Source organism: Vicugna pacos, chromosome 24 (genome assembly GCF_048564905.1).
Source record: "Vicugna pacos chromosome 24, VicPac4, whole genome shotgun sequence".
Taxonomy (NCBI): Eukaryota; Metazoa; Chordata; class Mammalia; order Artiodactyla; family Camelidae; genus Vicugna; species Vicugna pacos.
In genome coordinates this window covers 17183611-17196518 of record NC_133010.1, presented here as the reverse complement: position 1 = coordinate 17196518, position 12908 = coordinate 17183611, and the positions used below count along the sequence as shown (strand labels likewise).

The following is a 12908-nucleotide window of genomic DNA, read 5'->3' as shown; positions in this document are numbered from 1 at the left end:
GCTTATTACTTCTAAAATGTATACATTAATAAAACAGTATATAAATTAAGGAGCAGATATAAAACATATTCAACGTTTTATGCTTGATGATGGTAACTTCCTAATAAATACTGGCAGACATTTCCAAATACCCTTAATTATTAACCTATTCAATGAGAGGCAATTTCACTTCCCAAAGATTCCACTATGAGCCACGAGATAGATTACCCTGGTTAGAGTAGAATAATCACTATTAAATTTATTGATACAATTACAAAATGAATTTTAGAAAGTTAGGTTTCATTTTGAAAAAGAACCCTTTACCTACAAGCTATGAAGTGTGTATTTACGAGTCAACAGAAATACAATTTATAGAATAAAAGTTACACTTCTAACTAGAGATTTAAAACTAAATTCCTTTACAATATTATGATGAATACAAATTCTTTGCTTGAGAATTGTTTATGGCACACTCTGAAATATCTGCACTCACCCTGAAATACAAAAAAATAAGGGCTGATTTAAGCGAATACATAGGTGGATTTAGAAAACGCTCAAACCATACACCACAAGAGACTTAAAGGGAAGAGGATCTGGGCACAGGAGTGCCGCAGGTGACTCTGCCTTACCTGACTACGCGAGTGTACAGGGTACGCAGATAAGGACAGAGCAATGCACACAAAGATGGTACCAGCGAAAAATCTTTGGGTGGCGAGAATATGGTGTTCATTCTCTAATTTTTGGATATCTGTTTTCTAATTTTCTACAACACGTATCTGCTTTCATAAAAATCAGGTTATTTTCAATTTTAAAAAACACTGCTTCAGGCAGTTCTCACATCTTAAGAAATCATTTAAGTAAAACTGAACTATCAATTCCCAGATGGCTGTCATTTATTGATGTTTCTCTTTATTTTCCTTTCATTTCTCCTACGAGAAACAAGAACATTTATTAAGGTTGAGAGGAGACATTTTTTTTCTCTTCACTCACAAACCAATTCTGATAAGAACATCTGGGAAGAACTCTAAGAATGAAATTAAATGTAACAGAATGGGCAGAATTTAAGATTGTACTTAAATCGATGTAAGCTCTTATTATACCTAATACACATTCGTGAGAGAATGTGGTCTATTCCAATATGCAGAGAATGAGGGAAACGATCATACACACAAAAAGGCTGAGACTATAAAGAATAAGACAGTATAAACGTTTGCTGACAAGTTGGGCAAGTGGGTTCTAGATCTGGGTATGTCTCATCCACGTCACATACTGTGACGCCCTGTAGGAAACTGAACTCTCCTATGCCTCGTGGCTCTACCTGGCATTTTAAAAAGCCACAGGTGTGGTGATCATTTTGTAGCATATAGAAATATCAAACCACTATGTTGTGCACCAGGAACTAAAGCAAGCAAGCAGACAAATTCACAGAAAAACAGATCAGATTTGTGGTTACCAGAGGTGGGAGGTGGGGAGGAGGGAGATGGATGAAGGTATTAAAAAGAAAAATAATGTTTTTGAAAAACCATAGGTGAAAATAATTATTCTAGTCAGTGTCTCTAAACTTGCCATTCCATGGCTGATCTGAGGCAGTGATCTCATTACACTGATGATTACCCACAGTCGTGTTAAAGAAGTATGTCAACTAGTTACTTTTTTGAAAGAATGTTTTCAAATATAAGCAGACAAAATTCATCAAAGGAACAATATGCATTTTAAAAAATGTCAATGGTCATATAAAAAGCAAAATGTACAAGTGATCAGAAAATAAAATACCCTCGCATTCAGGTCTTAATTTCTAAATATCATTTTTCAGAAAAAGAACTAGGGCTTGGAGAAATGGAATATTGCAGACTGGGGCAGAAAAAAGTACAAGATGAGCCTGGAATATTCCAGACTTGGGCAGAAAAAAGTATTTTGTTGTGCAGAAAGATAAGAGCAGGAGTTGGGAAATTTATTCCTTACAGTAGGATTCCAAAAAGCGGCAGAAGGAAAAAAAGATAGATTCAGTCAGTTTGGCAACCACCACAAGAGTAACTGTTTTAGTCAACAATCACTGGTGGATGCTAAAATGAATATATGGAGATAGGATAAGAAACAGCATTATGTGTGACCCAAGGTATCTCCCCAACACACACATAGGAATTATAAAGGGAAAAGCAGTAACTGTACAGTCGGGAACCAGGTAGGCACCACCTTAACAAAGTGGCCAAAGTTATGAATATTGGGACAAACTGCTATCACACGGCTACTGAAGATACACTGAGGTCACAGCATCTTGCCTGTGGTACTCCTGCTGAAAATGCAAAACGTGAATCCACTCAAGGAGAAACACCAATCAAACCCAAAGTGAGGGACATGTCACACAATAACTGGTCTGTACTCCTCAACAATGGCAACATCATGAAAGATAACAGAAAAACTGAAGAACAGTCGCAGATTAAAGTATGCTGAAGAGACAGAACTAAATGCAACATCTTCTTCTACACTGGATCATGGAGTTGAAAAAACACACTAATGGGACAATTGGCAAAATTTTTAAAAGGTCTGAAGGTTAGATATCAGTACTGAATTCTTGATTTTAACAGTTATACTCTGATTATTTAAGAAGTGTGCTTGTTTTTATTAAACTGAGGTTATAAAGGTAAGAGAGAATCATGTCTGCAATTTTTTCTCAAATATTTCAGTAAAATACAAGAAAGAAAAAATGATAAAGCAAGTGGATGAATACATTAACATTTGAGGAATTTCAGTGACGGTAGATAGGAATCTCTTGTACTACCTTTGACACTTTTTTATAAAACTGAAATTATTTCAAACTTTTAAAAGTTTTAAAAAGAGATACCAAGTTTCACCAACCAGATGTGTAAAAGCTTTTTAAAAGATGGCTAGGATCCACTGCTGGCACAGGTAGTTGAAAACCAAGACTTTAAAACCCGTTGGAGGAAAGCAAACCAATATAATCTCTTTGCAGGGTAATCTGGTAATTTAGCATAGTCTTTAGTCCAGCCATTCCATTCATAAAACTCTAACCTATTAAAAACAAGTATTCGTCTAAATGTGTTTATACAGATATGAGCACTTATGTGCAAATGTACAGAAAAATGTTTAGAAAGATAGGTACTACACCACTGTAAGCAGTTACCTCTGTGGAGAGGACAGAGAGATGAGAACGAGAAGTAAAACATGACTTACTTTTATCTCTACAAACTTCTATGCTTTATGATTTTCTCAATTCAAAAATAATTTTAAACAAAGGGGAAAAAGACAAAGTAAGTCAAAGGGACTCAAAATTAGGTAAAGGGTTAATCAAGTGATAGCAAGAGAGCAGCACAGCACAGAAACCAGGCAGAGAAAGAGCCAGGGTTGCTGAAAACATCTGCCTGAGAGCAGACCAATACGATCTCTCCGCAGGACAGGAGTGTCCCAAAGCACCGGTGAGGGTGAAACATTCTAGAGCGAGTTGTCTAATACTTGAGCGACTAGACACATTGAAATTGTGGCTAATACAAAACGAAATGTTAGTAGAGTAAGGTACATAATGGATTTCAAAGACTTAGTATGAAACAAAAGTAGGTAAATTAACTCATTGGTATTTTTATACTGATTACATACTGAAGTTACAGTATTTTAGAAATACTGAGCTAAATATATTATTAAAATTAATTTCACTTGTCTGATTTTACTTGTTTAATTTGTCTACTAGCAAATGTGGCTCACAATGTATTTCTACTGACAGTGCTGTTCTACAGACTTCTGATAAAATACTCAACTTTTTTCACTGTATCAGATTTTGTTGATGGATAATGTTTACTTCAGACACATCATCACTTCAAAATAAGAAGTTCGGTTCTTATGAGTAATAATCAATTTTCTGTTTATTAGATATAAGCCTTGCTTTCTCAACCACATACAGCTGACCCTCGAACAAGGCAGGGTTAGGAGGCACTGCGCCCCCCAACAGTTGAAAGTCTGAATATAACTCTACAGTCTGCCCTGTGTATCCATGGTTCTGCATCCACATATTCAACCAACTGCAGATCATGCAGCACTGCAGTATGTATTCACTGAAAAAAAATCAGCATGTAAGTGGACCTGTGTAGTTCAAACATATGTTGTTCAAGAGTCAACTGTATATGGATGTAATTAAACATGTGAGGATCTAACCTTTCCTCAAATGAGACTATACAAATCTCAAGTTTTTATACTGTATTTTATAATGTAAGGTTAGTTTAAGAAAAAAACTGATACCCACTGCATCCCAAACAAGTTTTTCTTTTATAAAAGTCAAGAAAAGTCACACAAAAAAACTGCACACAAATGTTCACAGCAATATTCATCACAGCCAAGAATCACAAACAACCCAAATGTCCATCACTAACGGTAAGTAAAATGTGGTATAGCCACGGAAGATTATTCAGCAATAAAGAGGAGGGGGGTACTGATACCAGTTCAAAAACATTATGCTAAGAGAAAGCAAGCAGTTAAAAAAGACCATCTATTATGTGAATCCATTTATATGACATGTCCACAATAAGCAAATCTACAGACAGAAAGCTAATTAGTGGTTACCAGGGGGTGTGGGACTGGGAGGTGAGAATGAGAAGTAACTGCTAATGAGTATGAGGTTTCTTTGGAGATGATAAAAATGCTCTAAAATTGATTAAAGTAATGGTAGTACAACTCTATAAATATACCAAAAACAAAATAAAGCAAAAAAAAAACAAAACACCAATGAATTGTACACTTTAAAATAAGTGAATAAAGAAAAGTAAAAATTAACACAGAAAAAGAAATACAAGAAAAATTCCATATCAATCTTACTGAGAACACTCCGAGGTCTTTCCTTTATTCTGATAGTCCATTATACACTGAATAAGATGGTTGTTTTCATCCAACATCTGAAATAAAATTAGAAAAAGTTTACTGTAAATCTAGTGCATCAAGTAAAATTAATTAAAAAAATTCTTCAGATTCCTAGGAATGTTTATCCACATAGGACATGAATCTACACAAATCTTTTTTATACATACTATATAGCTCAGCACAAAATATTTATTTATACGTCTGGAATGTTTAATCAACATTTTTAATACCTCTATTTCAATTATTCTCCCTCTGAATATTACCTGAAGCCCAGCACAGAGAATTTGCTGTTTCTTTTCTATTCAAACATTTAATTACCTGTAGTATCTGTAATAGAAGCTCTAGCTCATTAAGACTAAAAGTTAACAGTCCAGGTTGGCTTTACATCATTGTAATGCTTTATCTTACTGAAAAATTCTATCTTTATCCAAAATGAAGTAAATACATAAAAACTTCTGCTCAAGAGGCTTGAGATAGCTGGCAAATTTCCACATTTTATACAGCATGGTTTTGTGATTCTCTAAATATGCATTAATCAACTACAATAATTTCTATGCATGTACTGTAATATTTATTGCAGACTCTATAAGCTTATCTTACAATTAAGTTGTCCCAAAAGTTTAAAAACAAGAAGCTTATGGATTTATCATACTGTGATTTTATGACAATTCAAAGCAAACTGGCTTTGAGGGTTAAATAATTCACCTAAGCAAAGTGGCACTGAGGAAAGAGTACTGATGTAGCAATTAAAAGGCCAGTTAGTTTTAGTGCCAGCTTTGCTATCCTGTCCGAACTACTTAAGATTTCAGGGGCTCAGATTTATTATGGGACAAGAGTAGCTGTTCCTCCTGAAACTGCCCCACCCTTCCAGGATTCAGTGAAAGCATTAAGTATAACACCCTAACCACTCTTTCTCAGTAATTTAGCGTACGTAATTCTTTTAATTAAAAACGAAGATCCATTTATATTGTGACTTTTTTCTGCATATGAATCATAATTTTCACTCGCTGGAAAAAAAATACTAACATGCTCATCTAAAAAGTGGTTTTTCTCTTACAGAAAATCATCAGATGCGCAAAGAAGTCTTTAAAATGCATTATTCAATCTCCAATCTAACAATTTCACATTATCTTCTAAGTAGATTCCCCAACCTAATAAACTTCACCATTAGAGTATCTGTCTCATATCTCACATCAATCTTTCATTCACACTATAGAATGGGGTACTTTATTTATAATTCATTTTCTCTCCTCATTTGAGAATGAAAACTTTTAACTGTTCAGCACTTCCTGAATTAATCACCCATGATAAATATCTTCAGATATCTATAATAAAAATTCTTTATTGGAAAAAAGAAAAACACAGAACTTTCTACAGTCCAAAAATGAAAAAAGTGAACCTATCCAGAAACACATTTTACATGTATGTACGTGAAGTTGTTTGCTAGGCAGCAAATTTAACCCAGACGCTGTATGAAAGCACTGCATTTTCAGGCACTGCCAAGCGGTTTGTTCATGAAATAAAGCAACAGTTGGGCGAATGTCAAATGCCACACTACAAAGAAGCTGAGAGTCAACTGAAGCCGATTAACATAATCTACTGGGCACAGGATGCTGTCCTGAGTGGTACTAAAAACTGACTTTTCTTCAATTTTCATCCTTGTTCCAGTGCATAAAACAAAATCGAAATATTTAAGGTAAACCGTGAAATTTAGCGAGAAACTTTTCAAAGGCTGGTTGACTAAAACTGCCTTGCTCACAGTCAACGAGGGCTAGAGGACAATAATGAACCTTTGTGTCCCCAACTGGCAAGTAACAGTAGCGGCAGCGCAGCTCCCTGTGTATTTATCAGGATTTGTGCAGGGGTCACGGCGCTCAGACTGTCCCCACCTCACAGGGACTGTAAGCTCCTTGAAGGCAGGGGCCACGGCTCACCACTGCAGCCGCCGCGCCTATGCTAAGCGCTCAGGGAATATCTGCTGCACATGCGAACGGATAAGGGGTCCCCGAGAGTAACCCCGAGGTCCAGAGGGTTTTGCCTCGCCCGCCCTTGAGCCTCGAGCAGGATTCCCGGCAGCATCCCCCAAGTTCTGCTGAGAGCTCTCCAACTCGGCCGGAGTTTGCAGCGCGGCGCGGGGAGCCAGCAGGGCGCCGACTTCCCCTCGGCCCCTCGCGACCCGAGATCGGGGCTGCGCGAAGCCGCCGCGGCGCGCGGGGCGGAGCGACGCCAAAGTAACTCCGGAGCGACGCGCGGGGCCGCGGGGGGCGCCGGCCCCCCAGAACAGCCCTTCCCCGCGCGGCCGCCGCCGCCGGGCGCACGCGCCCCGCCGCCCGAACGCCACCCCATCCCTAGAGAAATCGGGCAGCGGTTACTCGGGCTTTTGTGCCTGTAGGAAGGAGCCCAAGCGCGCGAAGGACTCTGCGAGAGAACCGGTTCGCCCCCTTCCGCCACCCACTCGGGCGCAGCCCGCGGCTCGGGTTCCCACACCCGCCAGCCTCCCAGCAGGCCCGCCTCCGCCCCCGGCCCGGCCGACTCCCGGCCCGGCTCGGCCCCCGGGTCCCTCCTAAACACGGGCCGGGCCTGGCATCCCCGACCCTACGCGGTTTCACCTTCTGAATCGCAGCCGGAGTGATCTCCCCCTTGCCTCGCTGCCTCGGGGCCGCGAACGCCACGGACATGTTGCCGCCGTCACCACTATCGGCAAGTCCCGAGCGCTCCGGGTGAACGGCAAACTGGGGGAAAGACGCCGGCCTCTCGGGCCGAACCACGGCGGGAACGCGGGGAGGGGGGATGCTTCAGCGCCCTGGACAGACGGCTGGCCAGCCCGGCCTGGAGGAGGAACGCTGGCCCGTACAAGTCCAGTTTCCGCCCGACACTTGGGAACCTCAACCTTGGCAGAACTTCCTGGCTCTTGATCGGCCTCCTGTCCCTCCACCGTTCTTACCCCGCCACCCCCGGCCCTTTGCGCTCGTGGTAGGGCCGCGCCCCAGCCCTCCCTCCGCTTCAGCGATTCAGGAAATGGTCCCGCCGCCGCGGGAGAGGGAGCGGCTAGGGCAGCCCCTGTCACAGGAAATGCGAGCGCCCGAGCCGGCCCGCCCCCTTCGCGCGGGGCCACTTGCCTCCCTCTGCGAGCACGGAGCGCCCCTCCGGCTGCGTTTCGGCGCTCTGTTCTAGACCTCGTTCAGTTTTTCCAACTTCAGCCTCGCCCCTCCTGGGAAGAAGTGGCCACTGGGAGCTGTCCGGGCACCCGGGAGAGGGGAGGAGGAAGGTCAGGACCCGGGAGTTCGTGCAGACCCGGGGAGCATCGGCCGAGACGAGGCGGTGGGAGGACTAAGGGAACGCGGATTCGCTGGTTTGAATGGCTGGGCTACGCCCCGAGTGCGCACCTCCGAGGCCACGGTCTCGCGCGCACACACACTCGTGCCGAACAATTGCAAAGTAAGCGCAACCCAAACTCGGGAGACGAAGGCTGTGTCCCGTACTCGGGGGCAGTCGGCCAGCTCGGCTGGAGCGGCCAGAGTTGAGTTCGCCTCTTAGGATGAACCCTTGACAGAAATGTGGGTCGGTTTCATCTGACTTGAAAATTTGGAATTAAGTTTTGAAACAGGGCACCCTCGCTCTTTTCTTTTGCAAGTATGTGTTTAGTGGCTTGTAAATTAGGCTCAAGCTACCAGGCTTACAGTCAGTGTGAGGAAAAAAGCCAAAGCCTTCAAGTTATGGAAGGAACATGCGCAAATGTGGCTAATGTGTTGGTGTGGGGTCTTTGATTATTAATGCTGTAGACTTAGACTTCTATGTACCACAAAGGAAAAGTTTATATAAAATGTCACGCAACATTATCAGGCTCAAAAATCAATCCCTCAGTTTATTTATAAGATAGACTGGAAAAATACAGAAAAAGGATTATTTTAAAATTTATCGTTCAAATAAATGCTCTTCACAAAAAACAGGTTTTGAGTTTCGTTCATTCAGCAAATTTGGGTGCATTCTATGTGCTAGGCTTTATTCTAGGCACCTAGGGTACAACTGTGAACCACCTGGACGTGGTACCTGCTCTCAAGGAAATTATATTCTGAAAGGGCTGAGAGAGCAGAAACAAGTAAGCAAATATGTATGTATGTAAAGTGCTTAGAAAGACTAGCAAACAAGGGACTGATAAAGAGTGAAGGGCACTCATGTGGTTTAGGGTGGGAAGTCATCTCAGTTTTATTTAAACAGAGCTAAAGGATGGAAAGATTCAAGCCACCCTAAGAATAAAGGGAAGATAGTTTGTACTTCTACAAATATTAGTTATTCTTAGGAATTTAATTCTTGTCTTTCACCACCCTAAGCCTTGAAAAAACACTCTGGTATATTTGGGCATACTGTAATCACCTCAAATTAGAAAAACTCCTATTGAATTCAGAACAGAAACTTAAGTCTCGTCCACCAACACTGTCTGACACTTGGCTTCCTTCATCGTGTCTTGATGTTTACACAAATGTGGCTTCATAGTTAAAAACAATACTTAAGTAGGAGAAATGAAAAATAGTCTGCCTATTCAGTTCTATCTGCTATCTTAAAAGAATAAAATGAACCAGCAGGAACACTCTGAATTTCTATATCCCAGGAAAAAAAGAAAAGAAAAAAGTGCCAAGGAGATTCCTATTCCAAGAAGGTAACTAGAGATAGGTACCTTTTTTGTCTAAATTATAGCTTCCCAACAGCAAGAAGGGAAATCAACCGAGAATAGGTAACAGATCCGCACAAGACATTTATTCCTTCAGAGTAGCAGTGTAGGACCCTTGGGCACCCACAGCTTCTGGGCATGGATAACCACACTGTGGATTTTTCTGTGATACCGAGTGTGCTATAAAAATACCATTACTTTCTGTGAGTCCACCACATGAAATCAGTTGGGAAGCATTGGTTTAAAGGTCCAGCCCAAAATACAAATGATCTCCCCAAGAGAAGACACTGAAAAGGTACCCTACCTTACTCTTAAGCTTCCTTAGTAAATCCAATCAGTCAACTTGACCTGGAAAAGTATGATTCAGAGAGTGATAGGGAAGGCTTTAGCCTGAAAAAATTTTCCTAGAATTTTAGGGTGTTTGTACCTGTTAAGAGCCCTGAGTTAGGGGAAGATAGAGGCATCTAGTAAACCCTGTTTCACTTCACCATTAGTTAAGAGAGAAGAATCCCAAGGTACAGATGGAGTGATAGCAGAACTGGGAGGGAAAAGGAAAATACAGAGTCCCCAGCATTTAGTTAGTGAGAAAACAGAGAATGAATACAGGCAGTTGGTCCAAGTTTCAGAAATGACTCTGGAAACTTAAAAATGAGCTACCCAGGCAACCATTTCCCCAACCAGAAAAATCAGTCCCATTATTTGACTACTCTTGGATTGAGACATCTGAAAAAAGAACTGAGGTCACATAATGAAGAGGTGAAAGGTTTTTACAGAATATATAATAGCTCAGAATAAGTAAAAAAAGTCTGCATGATCAATTATGTCTTGATTATTCACACTAATGAATGTAGATATGCTTAACAAAAAAAAGGTGATAAGGAAATTGTCCATGTTTAATTTTCAAATATGTTTGAATTTTTTATTTGTTTTACATGAATTTGTATTCCTTAATGTATTTCACCAAAGTGATAAAGTGATATGCTCGATATTTAGTGAAACTATATAATCATGGCATTAAAAATTATCTTAATCCCCAAAAATCATATCATGCATGTGCAGATAATGGCAATAACTTTTGTTTCATACTAGCATTTACTTAATACTTAATGTTTTATAATTAATAGAATCTCTGTAGTATTAAATTTGTTGATACTTTAAGCCCTTGTGCTGCCATAGATTCTTATAATACATTGAGAAGGCAGAGACCAAGCCTATCTGGTTGTAATTGGGCCCAGAGCAAAACGCCTCAGGTAATATCTTTCAAAATATTTCTGCTCACTGTCACTATGGCATTTGATGAGTCATTCTGAGTTGTGGCTTCCACAGATTTCAAGACCATAAGGAAAACAGCATCCATCTATATATATATATAATTATTCTAGGCAAGAAAAAAATCACCTTTACCAATTCTCCATAAAACATTCTCTTTTCAATACTCCAGAAGATTTCATTCCAAGTCGACTATAACTTAGCCTCTCTGGCGCATTTCCAACTCTTACAATATCAAACAGAGAATGAATTAAGGAGGAGATGAAGCTATTATATTTGGGGGTTTAATGTTACAAAAAAAGTATTGCTTCAAAAAATTAGTTTCTATGTGAAGCTCTAAGCAATCTTAACTCACTATTTTGGCAAATGCACAAGTCTGGAGTTCCTAGTTCTTCCACCTATGGCATGATACCCAACAGCACATTCCATATGTCATTCATCCTTCTGCAAAACAGCCGCTGTATCTAAAAAGCTATTAGAAATAACAAGATGTTTAATTACTTAGTTAGCATTTATTATGCAAAGCCACTGTGCTAAGTGATAGTCTTACATTAGATTCTTAAGAATGCCCCAATTTTAACAGGTAAAATATGCAGAAACATGTGACATTACAAATTACTAAAAGATTTGTACTTAATAATCTAAGGATTATTATAATAATCTAAGGAGAGAAATACATGCTTCAAGACTAGAAATGGTTGAAAATACCTGATAGTGCAGTCTAACCTTGAGATATTTTCTGGACATTATTTAGAGATCACATTTTACTTTTTCATGTTCTCTGACTGATGTGCAGTTACTCTGCCTTTAGTAAAATAATATAATAACTGCTCATGAACGACTTCACAATTTATAGAAATGATTATAATACACTAATTTCCCTATGAAGTGTTAACTAAGTTCCCTATGAATGGGTGAGGTAGGCAGAATAATTTCATCCCCACAAATATGACTACCCCCCAATCCTAAGAACCTATGAAGATGATAGCTTTCATTGCACTGTGGAATTAAGGTTCCAGATGGAATAAAGGAGGTTAACCAGCTGACCTTAAAACATGAAGATTAACTTGGATTATTTGAGTGAGCCCAGTATAATCTCAGATATCCCTAAACGGAAAACAGCAAGGTTGAAGAATCGTAACCAGAGAGATGGCACCTTGAGAAAGACTTGACGGGCCGTTGCTGGCTTTGACTATAGAAGGGGATCATGAGCCAAGGAACTCTGGTGGCTCTAAGATGCTGGAAAAGGCAAGGAAGCAGATTCTCCCCTAGACCCTCCAGAAGGGACAATCCTTGCTAACACCTTAAGTACAGCCCAGTGAGGCCTATTTTGGACATCTGGCCTCCAAAACTGCAAAGTAAAAAATGTGTGTTGTTTTAAGCTATTAAGTTTGTGATAATTTGTTCAAGCAGCAATAGGAAGCTAATACAATGTTTTTTCCCCGTCTAACATTTATGGTTGAATTATGCAATGTGCTCTAAAATATCAATGTTATTCAATATGTTATGAACTAGTGTCCTAATTACATATTAAGCTAACCTATCAATCATTTATTGCATATTTTCTATAAAAGAAAAATAATAGCATAATATTATTGTGCAGTCCTATAGACAGTATGATTTCGGCCTTCTGGCCTCCAGAATTCTGAGAGAATACATTTCTGTTATTTTAAGCCATCAAGTTTGTGGTAATTTATCAGCAGCCATAGGGAACTAATATAGATGACAAGACAATTCAATGGAAAATAATAATAATAATAATATTTAAACTTACCTGGCTATTACTATCCACTATGCACCATTTTAAGTTATTTGTACCTGTAAACACAGTAACCCTCAGAGCACCATTTTGCTACCAATTTTTACACAGGTAGTAATGTTGTACCAGGTTATACAGACTTTCTAGCATAGTTAAATTTGCAGATATTTTTCAAATGGTATAATTTGGGCCTTTAAAAAAAGTCTTTTATTAAAATAGTATTATCTTAATTCCTATTATTAGCATTAGTTTGATAGACTATTTGCTCATTTGCTCTACTTCCATCACGATTCTATCTATCTATCTATCTATCTATCTCAAGGAACAATGAAAACTCTTAAGTTACCATTTCTTTCCTCGGGTTAAAAC

General features: G+C 39.5%; 1 protein-coding gene across 3 annotated transcripts in view; it reads right to left on the bottom strand.

The window, feature by feature from the left end:
* Window positions 1-8084, bottom strand: part of SS18 (SS18 subunit of BAF chromatin remodeling complex) — a 56324-nt gene extending 48240 nt beyond the window's left edge. Inside the window, exons 1-2 of one of the 3 annotated variants that reach the window (XM_072949081.1) lie at window positions 7962-8084; window positions 4801-4877 (exon numbers count right to left, since the gene is read on the bottom strand). In XM_072949081.1, coding sequence (XP_072805182.1) covers window positions 4801-4877 — 77 coding nt within the window. In that variant the 5' untranslated portion in view covers window positions 7962-8084. Of the gene's footprint in view, window positions 1-4800; window positions 4878-7451; window positions 7627-7961 lie in introns of those variants that run through there. The other 2 variants (XM_006205090.4, XM_006205092.4) reach the window with 2 other exon arrangements.
* Between the last annotated feature and the right edge of the window lie 4824 nt (window positions 8085-12908).